The sequence below is a fragment of the Trematomus bernacchii genome, unplaced genomic scaffold, assembly GCF_902827165.1.
Source record: "Trematomus bernacchii unplaced genomic scaffold, fTreBer1.1, whole genome shotgun sequence".
Taxonomy (NCBI): domain Eukaryota; kingdom Metazoa; phylum Chordata; class Actinopteri; order Perciformes; family Nototheniidae; genus Trematomus; species Trematomus bernacchii.
Genome location: NW_022987588.1, coordinates 1,082,819 through 1,103,121, shown reverse-complemented (window position 1 = coordinate 1,103,121; position 20,303 = coordinate 1,082,819). Strand labels below are relative to the sequence as shown.

Genomic DNA, 20,303 nt, shown 5'->3' with positions numbered 1-20,303 from the left:
AACATAAATGATTGTTCAGTCAGACATACTTCCAAAACCAAACCTGATGTGTACCTATTGGATTTTGATTGTGTATATTATTTAAAATGTCATCAGGAGATACACATTGAACAATACTTTGTGGTGTATTAAAGCTTAACAATACTCCCAATGTAAGAGTTACAATTATTTCCATCTAGTTTAACTTGTTATCTAGTTGAAAGCACAATCAAAAGAAATATGATAAATGAATATCCTTTTGAAAAACCAAAATGTAGAGCCCTTCATGCTGCATTTAAGGCAGGGAGACAGGGAGCGATAACCACAGAATGTTTATGATAAATACACATTATTATCATCTCTTTTTAAAACTGAATGCATCATAGTAATAATACATGGGATTTTTAAAGCGTTGTTCCTAATGCTCAAAGAAGCTTATAGTGCACATCAAATAGGCTTTTAAAGCACCATACCGAAACACCTACAGTGCATCTAAATTGAAAAGAAGCACAACTAGTTTTAGAAAAAAATCAGTCAGATCTTTTTTTCAATGCATTTCTTTGACTTGGAGGTATCGGAAACAACTGCAATTATTCATTTCCATTATATAATTACTATATGCTCACTGTTGGGCGATTATTCCCAGATTTAAAATGATCGTGCTCATAGAAGTTGGATGTAGGCAGTTGGCTTATGTACACGTTTTTTACATCAATTACAGAAGCTGCAAACACATTAAAGTGAAATAAATAATATTCTCTTTCCATCATTTTCTCTTATATTTTCTAAAAGTCCGATTTCTATTTGCTTTAGCATGAACCCACGTATGTACAGTATTGACAGTATGCAAAAGAACAAGGTATGAATCATGATGGATTAGATGTTTAAAAAAATAAAGTACAGCACGTTGGTTCTACTGCCAAAAATATGATCGTAGTAAAACATGTGTTATTACCGCAGATGAATAACACCACTATGTCATTTCGCTTGAGACAGTATTACATTTTACGTTTAAGTACAACACTGGTAGTGGGTACTGTATGTATGTATAATTACCCTTATGACATGTCTTAGTTCCTTATGTTCATATTGTGCCTCATTGAGCTCCTTTAGTGAGACACTACAATATATATATTTTTTTGATACTCTAATTATTTACCTCTCGTTTTATCCGTACGGATTTCTGTCATTGTGCTGCGACACCGCCTGAATTTCCCCTCTGGAGATCAATCAAAGGCTTTTCTTATGTTATCTGAAGAACTGAATGTAATGGCAGTGGTAGGAACTATAGAAGAAAATAGATCAAATGAAAGAAGAGGCGTACTGTGAAATACCTCAGTACAGTTTCCCTCCCTTTCTCTTCTATTTCCATAATGATTCTGCCATAGAAACAGTTGCTTATTGTTATGTGGTTGCTATGGATCACTAGGGTGCAAAACATTCTGTACCAGATTTAAAATGTTTTTTTTATTAATTCTTTCATTTGTGGTTTCTCTCTGCTCACCTCTGTCTCACAATGAGTCAAGGACATGAAGTGGATGAAGAACCAACACTTGACTCACCAGACGGATCACCCGAGATGGATTCGGCAACAAAACATGGACTTGAAAACACACAGAGGTTTGGAAAGAAATGCCACAAATATAATTTAATAACTGCATCATGAACAGTAGATAAACTAAACACGGCAATCCAGAACAGAACACAGAAATATTGCAAACATGTAATGTCATTTAAGATGATGAAAAGAGAAAATGTAGTTATACATTTAAACATGTTTCCACTGTATGCCTTCTTGAAACATTAGGACTCCCATACAGTTATTGCAGGGCAGTTGTGTAGGGTTGTATCATATTCTGAAGGCACTTGAGTTATTGCTATGGCATCTTACCCCTGCATGTATTAGGCTTTCTTAAACTGATAATTAAGAACTGGTTCCAGCACGAGCTCACCTGAATATCTGACGATCCACGCATTTGACGGGAGAGTTGTCACCAGAATCAGCGCTGGCACACAGACTGACTGGAGACATGAGGAAGAGCAACATCCAGGTACAATTTCTTCACATTTCATGCTAATTATGAATATCTGACCTTGGTTGGGAATGTCTGAGATGTATATAAATATATTTTGCATTTGCAGACTATAAATACTCTAACGTAGGAACATCAAAAGCACCTCATAAGAATGTGGGGATCGCATCTGAGCAGGTAAGGTGCAGTAACCTCGAACATTGTTTAAGGTGACAAACTCGCAATGAGGTATTCTTGCTCGTAAAATCCCTTTTCTCTCAACTTTAGTGATGATGTCCTTGACAAAGTAAAAGCTTTATAGGACAGATAGTAGAATAACTTTATGTCATTTAACTAACATTTGAAGGAGACTTTACAGAGACACCTTAGACAAATGGAGAACGGATGTAATTAGCATATATGAAGTCTTTGTGTGTGTTTTAGAGAAATACTGAAGTTTTCATAGCTTTGTCTATACTTGTCACAGTGTGAGTTTGATCTTGTGAGAGATGATATGACATGGTATCGGGAGACATGGTTTTGATTTATTCATGAAGCACAAGTTAAAGACCTCAAAGAAGTTAATAAATTATGAAGTGTCTTTGTTTTTTCTCCTCAGAGCGTTCCTAAAAACATGAAGTCTGAGTTGGAGATATCCCCAGATAATGAAGTGTTGGATTCGTTCAGCGAGGAAACTCCCCGAGCTCCCGCAGCCTGCCAAGGAGAAACTGAGGAGTCTTTAACTAATCTGGACAAGGTATGGAGGAAAATGCCACTTTTAAACTGCTCCTTTTTCTCTTATCGCAGACATACGAATTCATTTATGGAACATGCAATTAGTCTGCGTTTGTCTCGAATCAAAAACGTTCCTGTCATCGCTGTAGCTTGTTTCAAAACATGCCAGACTATAACATGCTTTTTGAATACCTCATTAGCTGCAATATTTGGATGCTATGTATTTGTGACTGTGTTTTTTTAAAGAAAACTGAAAATGCCTGTCCAATGATTTCTTTCAGATCTCATCCTCAAGTGGATCAAACTCATCAGAGGAGAAGCGGCAGACTGTGCTGAACATTCGCTGTGAGCACTGCCAGCAGCCTGAGAAACCCCCAGTGACCAGCCATCAGGTCGCCAACAGTGTCGACACACAGGAGGTGAGAGAGAGCAGGCAGCTAACACTACTGTTCATATGGTGACACGCTGATGTTAAATACAAACTGACAGAACTGGCAAAAAACGTGCTACTTTGCTCATGTTGCTAAATGAGGAGTTGCATTTAGTGTCAATGTGTGCAGCTTGGACTTGTGATGATTATGGAAGCCATGCAAATGTGAATATTAATTGTAGCTTAGCATCTAAATGTGAAAGATAAACACATTGATGTTTTTGTTTTATGACTAATGAACGGCAATATGAATGTCATTCCCCTTAGCCTCAGCTATATGTTGTGCTTTGTGCTAATTATAAACTGTTGGCATGCCAACAAACTAAGTTGTTCAATCAGTAGTTTTAGTTCCAGATATTACATTTTTACTTCATGATAATTGTGGCGAAAATAATTCACACTAAATATATCATCTTTATATCTATAGAAAAATACATTTGAGTTTAGGAAGGTGGAAAGACAGTCTGCTACCAGAACTGTACAAAAGCATACAATACAATGTTAGGGTCTGAATTTCTCTACTTGAGCAACCTGATTAGTTGCCTTGATGTAGGAATTTGACTCGATAGGGTACTAACGGAACTAAACGCGAAAAGTACTGTGAAAAGTACTCCGGTGTGAACGCGGCTATTAAGGACCTTATTTAAATGAGTTTCTCTTTCTGTCTTTGTGGCAGGTTTTCTGCTGCGAGAAGGCACGGAATAGGGACCCGGCGATGCGGAAAGATCAAATGTCAGGTTCAAACGTCCATTATGGGCTTCCACCATGGGATGCTTTTCAAATATAATTTCTATGCCCTAAATCTCTGATGTTACATTTTCCTTGACACACCGCAGGTTAAAAGGTGTGGAATATGAAAGGAGCTCAGATCCTCAGACCCCTCAAGCAGGTAACACACACACACACACACTCACACACACACACCATCTACAGGCAGACATATCATGCTGGTTCTTGTTCTAACATTCCCTGATATCTTTTACTACATTACAGCAAACAAACAACAAATATGTACCCTCCAACACAATATACTCTCGGATGACGCTGTGACCGCCATGATGGAGGTGTTATTCCCTGAAATAGAATATATAGAAATCGAGGATTCTGGAAACACTTTCTCTTTCAATGGACAAAATGCTGGACGGCAGGTATAAATAATGATATCAATGTGGAACGCCTTATTAAGCACAGCATGATTATTAATGTTGAAATTGGTTCAACAGAGGACGTCACCCCTTGTGAAACACTACAGCAATGGTCAGATATTTATTGTGATTTTTCCTGATGGAACTGGGCATGTGTGGTATCCTTTAACCGGCAATTTACTGGCATGAGATCATAAATACTGAGTGTCTGAATGTTTTACCTTAATCATAATTGAAAGCTATCCATCAGGCAGGCTTGCTATTCTTGTATCTGCTGCCCAATCAGCTGACTGGTGCTGTGTGTTGGTCCTGGAGGACAAACATCCACAGCCTCGCATTCAGGCAGTTTTCACCACTGAAGGGCAGGCAACCTGTTATCACAACAATGGCTGTATTTGGTATGCTTGATTATTGAATCATTCTCATCATATATGTATATAGCCAACATAATTGTGTACAATCACCAGCTATCCATAGGAGCTCATTTAAGCTATTTGTATTTTTATCAATAGAATTGGCAGAAATGACAACCTGTGTGGGTGAGAGGATTAAACCCTCTGAAAGGCTTATTGCTCACAACCTGCTTCTCTTTCTTAGGGTGAATCTTTCTCCATGGGGAGGCACCTACTGCAGTGACACAGGTGGTTTGAAGAAACATTGGGACTGGCTGGACAAAGAGCAACATGTTCATGCTCCGCCCTACCGGACCCTCGCTCTGACACTGAGCCCTAACCTCAACATCCGCATCCAATCCCAGGAGCACATCTGCATCGCTTTCACCTCTGGGAAGCGGAGCGTACAGCTAAATGTAGGGGCAAAATTGAAGGTAAGTTACTGTGGTATTAATATTCATGGAGAAATACAAAAGCTGAGGAAAAAGACCCAATTATCTGACTTTTGGGCTTTACTTTATATTTCTGTCGCAGCTGAATCAAGGCAAAGGGCTAACGCAGCCGGGGCTCGACATGCTCCAGAGGTATCTGCAGCAGAAGAGTGCAGAGATCAACGCCCTGCTCCAGAACATCCAGTCCCTCATCCCCGATCAAAAGACTGTCAGTCCACGGAAGGTCAAGCCCCAGCCAAGCCTCATCTCACAGGCGGAAAGACGGCAGCTGCCAATGAAACAGCAACAGTCTGCCAAGAAGACGCCTAAAGCAGACGATGGTCATTTGTGTGAAGTGACTCAAACTGTACTATTCACATCATTTGATTTCAAGTGCTTCCAATAAAACCATAAAACATCATTAACCTTTTTCTTTTTTAATCAGAATATTCATAAATAGTTTAACTGTACACGTCATTTTACATGGGACACACCGAAGTAAATGTCACATTGTTAGAATATTTTTACTTTTGTTAACTCGTCGAAGACCACCATGAAACACAACCCATAAATCATACAGTACACAGTGCAAAACTGCAAAGGTCAACGCATTATTTTTGCAAAAATAAAAGCATATTAGTTGTAATCAACCTATGTATAAAAAGGAAAAAGTATAAAACATAAGATTTCATTGTATTTTTTTACATATTTGCAACAGAATAACAAAAACATTCAGGAGAGAAACGTGGAAGAGACTTTAAGAAAACGTCCGTAAAGATCAGCTGAGTGGACTCCGCTATGATCAGAGAGGAAACCTGTAGCGTCCTATATCAGACCAGCGAGTTCTACTGAATGATACAAAGGCTGTTGCATTTTAAAATAGAGGAATAAAATATTGTGCTGCATTTTTTTCTCGTTATCCTTCCAAACCTATTGAGGGAATCCAAGCATCTGAATGCAAGCCCCTTTACTGGCCCTTAGCTACCAGGCTGAAGAACAACCCTTTAGTGCCTCCTTTTGTACACTTAAAGTGTCCTTGTCTGAACACTCTCAACACAATTCACCCCCCCCCCCCACCCCTCACATAGTGTGCAAATTGGTTTTATCCAGAACAATTTGGTGTTGAGAGATACAACTGCGATCATGAATCCACCCTTGTCAAATAATGGATTTTTCCTACATGAAAACATCCCTAACCACAACACCAGATTTGATTTAAGTCGAGCAAAATCATCAGTACCCAAATAATACCCTCCACTTCCCAGTTATGGACTTCAAGAAGAATGCCTGAACCTCCACATACTTGTAGCTACTTGAGCCTCCGTCGAAGAATCTTTGGCCTTGTGCAGGTTTTTTTTTCTTTCAGTTCATCGCTCCCAGTCCAGGTTACAGTCTCTGTTCATGTTGATCGGCAGCGTCACATCTCCTGGTCATGGTTGGAGTTGCAACATCCCATAGCTACTGTATCCAGAGGGTGTTTCCAAACTTGGACATTACTTATTCACAGACAGCAGTAGGTTAATCTGAAAGACAGGCGTAAAAAAATGATGAGTGCTCACCGTGACTTAGCTGGGGATACGTTATCTACCGTTTCCCCACTTAAGTTGCTCTCAGCAGTTTTTGGAACTTGCAGCAGTATTATTAAAACTATGTGAGGTGCCCTTGGGCTGTGATAATCCCACAGTGCTGTACCTGCTCCATCGATGGACACGCGATGATTTGTAGGTCTTCTCCGCTGTATTCCTCCTGAAGCGAGGCATGCAGTCTTTGGAATACCTGCTGGATGTTATTCTGTGGAAAAAAGCTATCATATTACTGAGTGCTGGAGGGAAATGAATACTACATTTCCATCTGGCCTATGTCCCCTCACTATCTTGTTTCCATGTCAACGGCAGAATTGTGTTACCCTCTCATTCAGCTTCACCTGGCACCTTGATGAACAGTACACAGGCGGCACAAAGATTTCTCTATTAGAGTTCAATCCCACTGATCATTTATAGCTAAAGGCACAATCTCAAGTCAGGTTTAAACAAAAGGGTCGGTCCAAGAGTAACATCAAGCACCGGATTCTCATCTTTACCTTGAAATATAACTGATTGAAAGAGCTCTAACTACAGTTACTAGACCATGCTGAAATATAAATATTAGTCATGATGATTTCTGATGCTATGAGAGGTTTGTTTACATGTCTGCACAACAGACCTATACAATTCAGTTTAATTGGAATAGCCTCTAATTTACATATTTTCAGAAAATTACTTATTTGACCAGTGACTCAAGCACATGGTATTTCTGCTTTGAAACCACCACATGAAACCAAATTAATTACATATTTTGAGCTGTAACTTTCAAAGCAACATGCACATGCTACATCTTAGCGTTTCCGCCACCCACCCGGACAGGCTTGAAAAGGATGAACTCCGTGTCTCTATTGGATAAGTACAAGGACATGCTCTGTAAAGTGCTTGGCAGCTTGCTCTTCATCACCCGGTAGGTAGCCATCACTATATCGTTGATCTTTGCTGAAAAGAGGGAAGGAAAAAAAAAGGTATGAGGAAAAGCAGAAAAAACATTGACATGCCCTCTAGCATGCGCTATACACGTTTTGATGAATTACAGTATGGTGCCAGTGGCATTCCCTGAGACAAATCTTAACCTGGCTGTGCCCAAGGTTGCTGAGACAGACTGTACGTGGGACCACCTTGGATGGCCATCGTTTTCAGAGCTGCGACCTGAGTGCACACACAGCCAAAACATAACATTACAATTTGAAAAGAGTTCATTTGTACTGGTGCTGCTATAAGCTATACAAACAAGCACAACAAGTTGGGATTCCATTCTGGCAACTTCAATTCAGTTTCTAAGTTTGACAAAGAGCTGTATTTACTTAAATAATAATAGATAAGAGTGGGTGGAAGAAATAAAGCAACCAATAATTGCAGCACAAATACTGCATAGAAAGATTCCAGAGCACAATAAATTATTGAAAACACATGCATATTTACACACAGTAATAACTAGCATTATAATTAAATATCCTGGATCAAAAACAGCAATTTTGTCTCGAGTTTGCAAGAACGCTATGAGACCTTCAGTGAAGAGTAAATGTGAATTTTCCTTTTTTCAAAAAAATGTTTTTAAGGTGAAAACTAATGCATGAAGGTCAGGATGAGCTTTGGCTGCCTGAGGCTAAGTCTGCCTTCTAAGTGCTCCAACTGTTACCTTGGTAAGGAACTCCTCAAGGTTCCCCACAAAGATCTGAGTCTGCTGCTGGATGAACTGCTCACAGCTGAACTTCAGGTGTCGGTCCACATCCTTCTTGGAGTCAATGTAGTGCTCCTTTATCTCTGGCGTTCCCTGAAGGCCACACAGAAGGAGGCTTTAGCACTGTCAAGCGGAGAATCCCTAAGGCACGGTGCTATCAAAGTACATTAAGTTTATGGTAGGTTAAATCAAATGGAAGAAAAAAATAAAAACACTACCTCCAGCAGGAATTCAAGTATGGCGTTGTGACTGTTAAGCCTGAAGAATTTGGGAACAGCCTTAGGGTTGAGGATTTTGAAGGCAGCATCTTCACACAAAGCAAAGAGATTAAATCAGGGCTGGTGTAGCATTAGAGTGCCCTCTAGTGCTCCAAATCTAATATGACCTTGAGATGAGGGTGATACGAGGAGCGGATTTGCCCTGTGAGCTGTCGGTTAATGTGCATTATGGTGTTGGATTGCACTGTAATTTCCACATTAATTGTTGCCACTGGTGCATGTGATAGGCACAAGTTGCTTAATGAGCATGAGAATGTAATGACTAGCTTTATGGAGCTGAACACCAATGTTCCCGCCACCTTTAATTATCTTACCTCGCGTTTTCTTCAGGTCCAGTGAGATTTCCTTGATGGCAAAATCGGTGTGAAACGGGGCAATCTGTTCACGCACTATCAGCAGGTGCTTGATCAGGAAAAGTTGCCCATCTATTTGCGTCTACAGAAAGTGATAGCACAGTGTTAAATCCACACTGCAGGCTGCCAAGACAAAAGGGCATCTGCTGACTATCCAAGCTACACAGAAAAACAAAAAGCACCATCTCAGAGACGATAAGGGAATATGTCTAATGATAACTGCTGATTAACCATAGCTAGAAAGGGACATATCACTTTGATGGAAAAGGCAGCTGAATCATGAATTGGTCAGTTAAAACAATGGAGTAAGACATCATCAACATGGGGTAGGAAAACATCGTCTGAGATTGATGTTGCTGCTTTTAATTTGAAGTGTTAGGTTGAAACGGGCCAGTTAGCACAGAGAGACAGCAAATGTGAAGGTGAGAGAATTCCATAAATAAAGGATGGTCTGCTGAATACTCTGTAGAGCATAATAAAGCACCCATTAAAATAAACTTTAAATGACATCCCAGCTGCTTTAGTTAAGGAGTCTGCAGCCAGAAGGAATTTTAATAACAGAGCACATTTTATCTTAAGAGGGAACTGATCGTATTAATTTCTACGTCAAAAGAAAAGCACATTTCTAGCTATTTTTAGAATTATAACAATCTGAAAAGTTCAGTAAAAATGCAAAACCACACTGTACTTAAGAATGTGTGCCAACCTTGTTTTTAAGGATGATATCTGAAGCTTTAAGCAGCGACTGGATGCAGGCAGATAAGGCTTCTTGAGATAAACCCTGGAAGACTGCTCTCTGGAAAAAGACCAATCACAGACAGAAAAATATATACCAAAGATCCTGCCATATTGTAGGATAGAACACTATAAAATTCGCAACAAAAAAGAAAGATGACTCACATCTATACATCTGTAGAGCTTGGACAGACAGACCAGCGTTCGCCTGACAGTAGGGTACCACATGCCGTGCAGATCAGCAGGAGAGATAGATGACTGCAGGCGCGATGCTTCGACATTCCCTGCATTCATGGAACAAAAGGATGAAGTGCAGGCAACAATAACACCAATTGTTGTAGAATGTGTAAAAAGCGAGGGTCACAGTCTGAAAAAACGGACCAGCATTACTGTTTCTTCTGCCATCAGGACTCTCAAGCTGAACATCAGAAAACATGGCCTCTTGTGACATCTGCTTCATCTGCTCTTCCTTCAAGCTCTGAGCTATTCTCTATTGGGTGACAGAAAGGGAAAAACACGATTTAAAAAGATAAAAAGTGTTAGAGTCTATCAACAAGTTTTACAGACTAAGTTAACACAAAACAATTCTAGCAGCAAAAACAATGTTTGGAAGGACAGAAAGCCAGATAAACAACTGAAGAAGTATCATGGGAATCCTGGACGTTTCAAATAAGGAAAACTGTGCCGATGTAAGACATTTAAGAGATGTTAAATATGGGTCTGAAAGATATGAAATAACAAGTACAGATATTCACAAGACTAAAGACTTTTCAAGGCCCTTCATCTGCACAATGCATTATCATTTGGTAAAACATGTTGTTGTTGGTAAAGTTGTTTTTGTTCCTTTCTTGACATACATCGAGTAAAATAAAACGTTGCTATGACAACAATGACAGAAATATTTGCATATTTATTTATATGTGCAGACATTCCCAAGCCGGAAAGCCTTATAAAGCTTACATTTACAGTACATTCAACTTAAAACATTTAGCCAATAATAATAATAATAATAATAATACATTAAATGTATATAGCACTTTTCCTGGTGCTCAAAGCGCTTACAATGCAACAAGGGATACAAATTAAAATAATCTTAGGCTCTGGGAACTTTTCACAGGCATTATTCCCTGATTTTCGCATTTCATAAACAACACGATCAACCCAAAAATACTGCATATATTAACAACTAATTAAAATATTTAGAAGTCGCAGCCATAATTAAATCCATGCTGCGTTAAGCCTGTGGAGTATAAGCTAAACTGATTAAAATTAATGGAGGTTTTGTTCCTAAAGATTCTACAAAACAACATCCCTTCAAAGCGCAACAGACTCACCTCCATCATCTCCAGTTTGTCGGGGTAGGCCAGATCCCCCGGAGCCGGGTTGTAGCCGGTGATATCAGTTTGGATATAAATGTGAGTCCGGTACACCAGCCTCTCCTGGACATCCTCCAGCATCTGCTTCACTAATCCATCAAAGGATCCCAGCTGAGAGGCTACATAAAAGAGGTGACAGGTCACTTTACAGTTGAACCCACTTTAATATCACTACAAATGTGTCTTTTAGTCCTTTAACACATCAGATTAAAGTTATACGAGGGTCTTAAGTTGATTAATAGTGAAGTGATGGGAAATCAGAAAGCAAGGTACTGCCCCAGGAAGTCTTTGTTTTGAAAAAAAAGTAGAAGTGTTTACTTTCACTGGAGCTTGTGTTCGCTACGGCTCTGAAGTCTCTACATTAAATATTTAAGCACTGAAAGCAGCCGGCTAATTTAGCTTAGACCAAAGACTGGAAACTGAGGAAAAAGCTAACCTGGCACAATATCAGCCTATTAGGGCCTCTAAAGCTTACTTATTAAAAGTGTGTATCACAGGGACTCTGGTTACAGTGCTACTATACAGACGTAACCTCCCAGATTTGATTAGGACCCTGGGACATTTGTTGAGTCATAAACCTCCCTCTCTCTCTCCTTCATTTCTAAAAGTGAGTACTGTGTTCTGTCAAAAAAAGGAAAAAACGCCCAAGAAATTCATCTTATAAAAACGTGTTTAATCCATCAAGCACTTTAATGTTTGCACACATTTTACATAATGACGATTCCAGGGAAAAAAATCATTTTATTAAAAAGTTGAGATTGCCCAAACCTTTCTTCGCTAATATTTCAGTCCAGACTCCAGCCGAGCTCTATCTCTGTAACTCGGCAATTACCTCCCCTGTGTGACAAGTGAGATGCTTTGAGGAGAACAAAAGCTCTGACCTACCGTTGTTATGAACATGGTCTTCAAGCATCTCATTCTTGAGGATACTGCAGAGCTCAGACAGGGTTTCCAGGTGGATGATGTGGATGATGAGAGGCCGCAGGACATCATACAGGGACAGACATAACTTCTCCAGCAGCTCGCTGTCAGACATTAAACAACATTTAATTGCTTTGTACAGCTGAGAGGAGTCTAAAATTACACGTCCTGCTTATTTCATACTTAGACTTTCTCTTCAAGTTAAGGAATAAAGAAATAATTATGCAAACTGTTAAATCGTTTACACATAAATGGAAATACAGATCGTCTACCCATGCTGTGTTAAATTGTTATTCAAGCTGTTATCATATCAAGCCAAACTTGAAATGGCGTTCACGCATTTTGAATTGTCACGCCTTAAACAAACAAGTCCTGCCTGCATGCGTGATGCAAAACAATGGCTCCCTCTGTGTGTGTTCACTTATCATGGTACCAAAGAGGCGGGAGGTACTCACTCCAGTGCAGGTGTAGGTTTAGAGAAGAACTCGTTGAACAGTTGGTGTTCGTCCTGGCAGACGTGAACCATAAAGGCGCAGCCACTGCGAACCTGTACAAACACACAAAATGATCGCTTACTGCAGTGACTCCCGATACTGGGGCTCCACTTCAAACAAGCAAGCTAAATCTTATCACATAAATAATGCAGGCTCACATTACAGCAATGATTAACAAGATGCATAACCTTTCAAGTTTCATCAAAAGGAATATCCCGGACAGGTGCTGCCGCTATTATGACGTTCGTTGTATGAAATTCTGACCTTTAATTATAGCATCCCCATCAAGCCAATTAGTGAAAAGTTTGAAATGCCACAGCAGCGTCAAAATACATACGTCTGCTGCCAAAATGATCTTTGAAGTATGAGTTACAATTCAAATATTGAACCACAAACTACAGTAGTGTGCTAACTAGAGGTCAGTTACATGTTTGAAAAGTTAAGGAACTGTCACTGCTTTATAGATGAAGTATTACAGAGTATATAAACAACACTCTGCACATTAATTCAACAAATTAGGAGTAAGCTTTGGGTGCCTGCTGTTCACAATCTAATTTATCATGTGCACAGCTATATATACGCCACACAATCTAAGAAAATATTCATGAGGGAGCATAGTGTGCCTTTTTTTGCAAGCTCAAATGTTACCTTCATATATCATAAAGAGCAGTCGTGCTTTGAACCAGTCATGCCTTACCAGAGCACAGTGGTCTTTGCTGTTTTGCTTGGTCAGGTCAGTAATGGTGGATGTAATGCTGGGACTGAGGAGCAGGTCTCTCTGGTCCAGGTAGCACTGATGGATTTCATTTAGGAGCTGATGGTATCTGTCCACATCAATATAAGGAAAGATGGGTTAACTTAGCACCAAAAACAAATATACAACAGGAATGCTGCCAGTTTATTCTGGAGAGATGCTACCACTCACTCTGGGATCTTCTCTGCTCGTTGTTCTATCTGTTCAATCAGTGACTGAAAGAAGAAAAAAGCATCAATCAATGTTTTATTACAGAAAAAATGATATGTGTAAGTTCAGTGGATAAAACAACTTACCCTGACTTTTGGTGCAGCTGCTCTATACCTAACATAGTAAAGAGTAAAGGCACTGTCTGCGTTGGTCAAGCCCATTGAGTCCTGGGGGAGAGAAATATAATATCAAGTGTTGACATTAGACTATGCACTTATGGTATGAATGCCTCTACATATTATTTTTGACTTTGTAGGAGAAGGAAACTTACCCTTTTGGTTAACTGGCTTGTGAGATTCTGCATAGTGTTTACAATGTGGATCTTCATGAAGTGCATAGCTTTAGAAAGACATTGTTTAAACTTGGCCAAATAAACCGGATAGTCCTTGAAGTTGGGCTGCATGAACAGAGATAAACAACTGTTAGACGGCTTTTATTGTGATCACATACCGTAGATTGCGATGCATGAGTCATATAGTTATGCTAAGTAAACAATGTGTTGTCAGTGACTTGATTTAAATGTCCCACTTGTATAAATAATGCATTAATTACACAGAAGGCATTTGAAAAATAATTACTGCACTTTATTTAAGAACATATATTTAGTAGCTGATTATTACATTGCTGGTATTTAAATGAGATTTGTAAAATTAGAATAGGAATGTTGTCAAGCTACTTACATTTGAAGAAACATATTCAATGCAGTCATCCAATTTGGACAGCATTGGTATAAAGCCTTCACTATTTACAGACAATGTTGGTGAGTTCAGTTTCTGCAAAAAGACAAAGAAATATCAAGTTTTAAAGTAATTACAAACAGTTGCAATTATAAACTTCAAATACTATAATCAAAATGTGTTATTTAATGGGTTTTTAAGATCAAGCCAAAGTTTTTATAAAGTAATTAAAGGTAGGGTAGGTAAGTTTGAGAAACCGGCTCGAGATACACTTTTTGTTATATTCCATGGAATGCTCTTAACATCCCGATAGCAATGAATATCTCAAGTGCTTTGACAAAAAATCCATAAAAAAATGTCATCTGTGGAAGCTGTAGTACTGTAAAAAGTACGACCAATCATTTTAGCCGGCCCGGCAAAAATAACTGGATGGCCTACCTGCCTGTCAGCCTTCCATCTGTGCACAAACTTATCTCGTGCCCTCATTGGTCATGTGTGCGTTCGTGTGTGTTGGAGGAGGGGCTCTATAAGGAAGTGGCAGATTTTCTCCGGTTGTGTATTTTCAAATTCTAGCGATCTCGAGCCGGTTTCTCAAACTTACCTACCCTACCTTTAAACATTTTAGAAAAAATAACATAAGATATGTAGCTGACATCCAAAAAAATGTTTTTAATGTGGGGAAACAACTGCTGATCATTAATAATAATAATTTGGTTAGCATGTAATCATTACTTGTTATGTACATCATCTACAATGCATACATATTTTTACCAAATGTTACAAAATATCAAATAAAAACACAAAAACAGCATACCGTGTTTATGTTTTCCAACTCATTAAAGTATGAGAGTTTCTGCTGTATGCTTTCCGCCAGGTCGACAAGTTCTGACTGCAAAGAGAGAAAACAACAAACCACAGTTTACACAAAACCAAATTACAGTTTAATTTCAGCTCAGTTCAGTTCAAGCTCTTCCAGTGGTCCAATTTACATACATTTGTGAACATAAGCAGGTGTTTGCGGGAAGGAAAATAAACTGAATACTGCAGCTCCGATAAGGAATGAAATATGCCACAGAAAGAATGAGCAACTGAGGTTTTTGGAGCTGTAGAATGCTTGCCAGCTATCTTATATTCAGACAAGCTGTCTGAACCAGATAGTGTACTGTATTCCTGGGTCATCTCCAATGACTACTTTGAGTGTTATCATAGTCATTTTTACATGATTGCGAACAGCTCCATAGTCCAAATCATTGAGAAAGCTAATTCTGAAGTTTCTTGGTTTGGAGTGATTTTATGTTTTCAAATAATATGCTGCTATGATATGATGCTATGGACAATCTTGCACTAATGAACATTCCCAAAGATATTGAAGTGACTGTTATTTTGTATATATTGATTGTTGTGTTTTTATCTCAATGTGTGCATATGTATACATATTTCTGTTGATTGTGTATATATAGGATATACATATTTTAATATATATATTTGTATTTTTGTATTCCGGATTGTGGGAAACGGTATTTTGATCTCTCTGTCTGTACACACAAACTGAAAGATTGACAATAAAGTTGACTTTGACTTTGACTAAATATCCAGCATGTGCTGTATTTCAGGAAAAATACATTCATTGAAATTAGAATTTAAACATATTATAGCTTTTAGGAATCTGCTGAGTGGCTTTTAGAGAGCAGCGTGCAGCTTACCTGCTCTTTCAGGAGCTGTTCACAGGCTTCGTGCAGGGTGCCAGTCTTATTGGACACAAACAGATACTGTTTCTGAAGAGAGTCCAAGTGCTCCAGGGCGGCACTCACATCTTTCAGAATAGCATCGCATTGTTCCTGGTAGCAGTTTAGATCATCTCTTGTTTTCCTGAAGGTGAAGCAGAATTATTATTGTTGTGCTTACAAATAGAAAACAATGATGAAGTGAGGCATGCTTCTTGTTTGCAAAGCATTTAGATAAAAGTATTAACAGAAAAGTTGATGTACTGTTGTTGAAAGTGTTTCACTAGCTGTCAAAGGCAAAATACTGGCTTTGTTGTCAAAAATGTAGGTGTGGCCAGTAATGCAGAGTAGGAGTGTAACCAATAGGGCAGCATAGTAGCAGATTATTTAAGTATTTTGTTAATTTGATCGTAATCTGATGCCCTGAGATTTGACACACCTCATGCAACTTTCTTAAAACAAAATGAATATGTCTGTACATATTTTTGTCACTGAATTATGTCAAGCTAGCCTTCGCGGCATTCCAATGTTGAGCATTGAGTTTGCTTGACATGAAATACTTATATTAATAGTAAATAACACAGCAAGTGAGTTGGTTCTGAATAATCCTTTCAAGAAGTGTGTTGTTAAGACAGTCCTCCCCTAAACACATGTACAGTAAATACATTCAGAACTCTGTAGAAAGGGTAAAGCACTTTTATTCACCTGTATTTTGCGTTCTCATCCTGGTCCATGTTTGCCTGTAACTTGGCAAACCAAGAAAAAAACTGCAACACACAAATTGGCACTGTATTAACAACATGTATCTTACTGTGATAGTGTATGTCTGACTCTCTACAGTACTGCTTCCTGCTGGCAATGACAGTCACCTGTTGTGCAGTGTCTATCCTGTCATTCTCCATGTCCAGCATCTGGAAACCCTTGAGCAGGACGTCCTCTGTTGACTGGGGAATAGTCGCTGTGAAGGGGGACTGCAAGGACCGCGACGAGAGGCTGCACAAATCCTCGATGGGAAGCTGCAAAACAAAGCAAAGCTCTCTGTTTTTAAACCTACCCAAGCTGCCTCCTCATGAAGCTAGCTGGGTGGCTTGACGTGGCGGAGTAAGCATGCTAGTTAGCCCACAAGCTAACATCCCGTGATATATGAAGGGTAACATCATGTTTACATGGCACAGAGCTGAGCGAAATTCACAAAGAGGCAACTTCTGGTGTAATTTAACCTCACTGACTTTAAGAAAGTAAGTTAGCAACCTCTGTTAGCATGCTAGCTGGCTCGGGAGTCACACTTACCTCTGCCGGAACAGAGAGCGTTTCTGCGGCGGCTCGGATCTCCAGGACAGCGTCCATTTGTTTCTCCGTGAGGGGAGCCATGGCATCGGTCCGTCGATCCCATAATGACAGTTTCTCCCGGGTGTCTTTTTCTGTTAAGTCCAAGAGGGACTGATCTGTGGACGCCATCGTCACTTCGTACAGCAACAACGTCAGCAGTAGCGTAGCGAGTAGGTACTTCCTGTTCCGGGAAGGGGCGGGGCTTGGTAAGGTGCCCGATGTCATGCAGCTACTGGGAATTTAATATCATCTCAAAACTATAGATCGAGCTTGTATGATTCTTTTGAACAATTGTTTAGCTAAATATTGTATTCGTAAAAAGACATGGCTTAAAACACAACCCCCTTTAATAGATTTAACCCGTTTGGGACTCACTTTAACCCGTTTGGGACTCACTTTGAATATTAGGTATGATGTATGTATGTATTAGGTATGATGTATGTATGTGTATGTAGGCCTATCAAAAAAACTGGAATAAAAAAATCTACTAATATAGTATATAACAGGGCTTCTCAAACTCCGGACCAAGGTCCGGATCCGGACCGAACTGCAAATCAATCCGGACCGAACCCTGTGTCCCATTATAAAAAAAAAAAATAAAAAAAAAAAAAAAAGATTCAGATTCTGATAAATTAATGTACATCATTGTGTACGTGCGTCTTGTGTCTGACGCATTGTGAGAATGAACGTGCATATATATTTACTTGTGTGCGCGAGCGTGACACGCATTGCAGACAGCAAGTTAACCGTAGTTTACCTTGACTGTCTAATGCTTCTAATGCCTTTTTTGCCGAGGTTCAAGGCATTGGCTACAGACAAACAGTGCAGTTTCTCCCACTAGTTCAAGCCATCATACTGTATGTATGTATTGAATGTGTGTGTGTATATTACAGGGGCGCCGTTTGCCGACAGGCAAGGCAGGCAAGTGCTTGGACCAGAGCCGTATAATATATCTCTCTATATGGCGCTGGCTTGGACCAGAAGGGGGCCCCCAAAGAAGGTAGATTAAGAAGGTCCACAGCAACGACAACATGAAACACCCTGTAATTTACTGCAACGACATGTCGGGAAACCCCCTCAAGGGAGCCCCATGCAGAGAGCGCCGTAAGAAACATTTTGTTAATTTCAGTTTCGGACTTTACTGGCATTGATCCGGACCAGTGACCTTGTATAAAGTTCACAAGAGGACCTTTAATAAAAAAGTTTGAGTACCCCTGGTATATAATATACATTTTCCACTTTCAATATGTAACATATTTTAACAAACAAAAGTATTTCTCATAAATACAGAATATGTAGTCATTTTCCAAATGTGTACCCCTTGAATTCCATTTTGTTTACATACTGCCACTGTTGTTTTTTCTGGAGACATTTTCCAAAAATAATTGATTTATCTATTCATATTATTTTTATACTATAAAATGTATTTACCGCAACTTTTATCATGACTAACTCAAACATCTATGCTAAATGTAGTAATACTGTTAAATCCTCTCAAAAAACTTGAAAAAGTAGCCTACTGTGCCTTTCTTCACGTTTATGCATAAGCATAACGTGTTTGTTTTTAATGCTAGCATATACATATATATGTGTTTGTTTTATTGTATTTCATTTTGTCTTGATATTTGCATGTGTTTTGTTGTGTCTATTGTTTTCTTTTGTTCTGTAAGAATTGTAACTGTTGAAAGTGTGTTGTATTACAACATTCACATCAAATAAGTCACTTTATAATAAACCGTCCATAAATGAAATCATTTAGCAGGGTTATATTTTAATAAATTAATAAAAGATAGATAAACGATGAAAAATGTGTGTTGTAATATTATTTAATAATTATTTATTAAAACTCCATATAAGTATCTTAATAAGTGATTCACTTCACATTAGTCTTATTCCTGGCCAAGAAGCAATTTAATCTTCAGTTCCCTTGAGTGTATAATATGCCTCATATTATATCACTGGATGACATTAAATGTTGCATCATTCAATCTTGATGTTTTGCACCGAGGACCAAAGATACACAATCCAGTTCCTCTACTGTACTGCACTGTATCTATTGTATGTATTTATCTTATCTGAAGCCCACTATATCATGATTACAAAGCTAACACCACAAGACAAATAGACCAATGTGATAGATGGAATTTCTGGGTGGGAGAGATATGGCCTCTAGCCCAATAATTTATCAAAGAAATTACAAATCCAGCAGGTGGAGCCCTGTGGCTCATTTTTAATACTTAAAATCAGTTCTTTCTCATTACATCTGCAAATTGTCTTCTTTTCTTAAAGTACTAATTTAGTTTAAAGCACTTGATCAGACTTATCCTAAGTGTTGCAATCACACAAGCAAGGACACTTTGTCTTACCTCCGACATGCAGAGCCTTAGTTTAATGTCTGCCAACTCTTAAATGCCTGGTAGCCAACTCTTTGCTTAGGCATGTAGAAGGTAAAACAAAGAAGTCTCTTTGTGTAGATGTGTTCTTTACCACAAGGCTGTTTTTCTATGTCATAATGAAAAGCAGACACTGGAAACATGTTAGTATTTTTTGTTATTTCAATATAAAGTCATGACATGTTTGCAAATGCATTACAATCTATGCTGATTTTGAATTAGAATTTTAAATCTAAAACATGTTAATAATACAAAATAAAACAGCCATTTTGTTTTGCACTTTGATGCTGTGGTCTTAAGGCATTTGTAACAACCAAATGATTCTGTATCAACTTATTCACATCAACATTGTATGACAAATTATGTCTTTGGTCTTTAAATAATTGTTTCTTGTTTCAGACCAATTATTATCAAAACTATGCAGAGTTGAGAAAAATGACTTACAGTATCTATTTTTTACACTAGGTACACTCAGAATCCAACAAAAACCTGGTGGCATGACATGGAGGAGGGACTGTTCACATATTACAGATCTGTCTGCAGGCTGTCTCATGGGGAGGTCACCAAGAGTTCATTTTTTTCTTTTTGCTCTTGTCTACTTTAGTTGAAAGGGGATGCTACAGAATACAAGCCACGTTACTCCTGAACAAAAAGAGATGTCAAAGCAAATC

General features: G+C 38.7%; 1 protein-coding gene across 2 annotated transcripts; it reads right to left on the bottom strand.

Annotated features, from left to right (window-relative positions):
* Positions 1–5,545: 5,545 nt before the first annotated feature.
* Positions 5,546–17,427, bottom strand: cog3 (component of oligomeric golgi complex 3). 2 transcript variants are annotated; one of them, XM_034128642.1, is made up of 23 exons: positions 17,201–17,427; positions 16,780–16,926; positions 16,616–16,677; positions 15,890–16,055; positions 15,001–15,075; positions 14,190–14,282; positions 13,781–13,906; positions 13,596–13,676; positions 13,471–13,514; positions 13,243–13,369; positions 12,507–12,598; positions 12,016–12,155; positions 11,089–11,249; positions 10,136–10,244; positions 9,920–10,038; positions 9,726–9,815; positions 8,981–9,101; positions 8,607–8,695; positions 8,347–8,481; positions 7,781–7,856; positions 7,519–7,646; positions 6,817–6,915; positions 5,546–6,647 (listed from the first exon to the last, which is right to left on the bottom strand). In XM_034128642.1, exons 1-23 carry the CDS (start codon positions 17,366–17,368, stop codon positions 6,618–6,620), a joined length of 2,478 nt encoding a protein of 825 aa, XP_033984533.1. In that variant the 5' UTR covers positions 17,369–17,427; the 3' UTR covers positions 5,546–6,617. The 2 variants fall into 2 exon arrangements, with proteins under 2 accessions (XP_033984533.1, XP_033984535.1); XM_034128644.1 differs by having other exon boundaries at positions 10,145–10,244.
* Between the last annotated feature and the right edge of the window lie 2,876 nt (positions 17,428–20,303).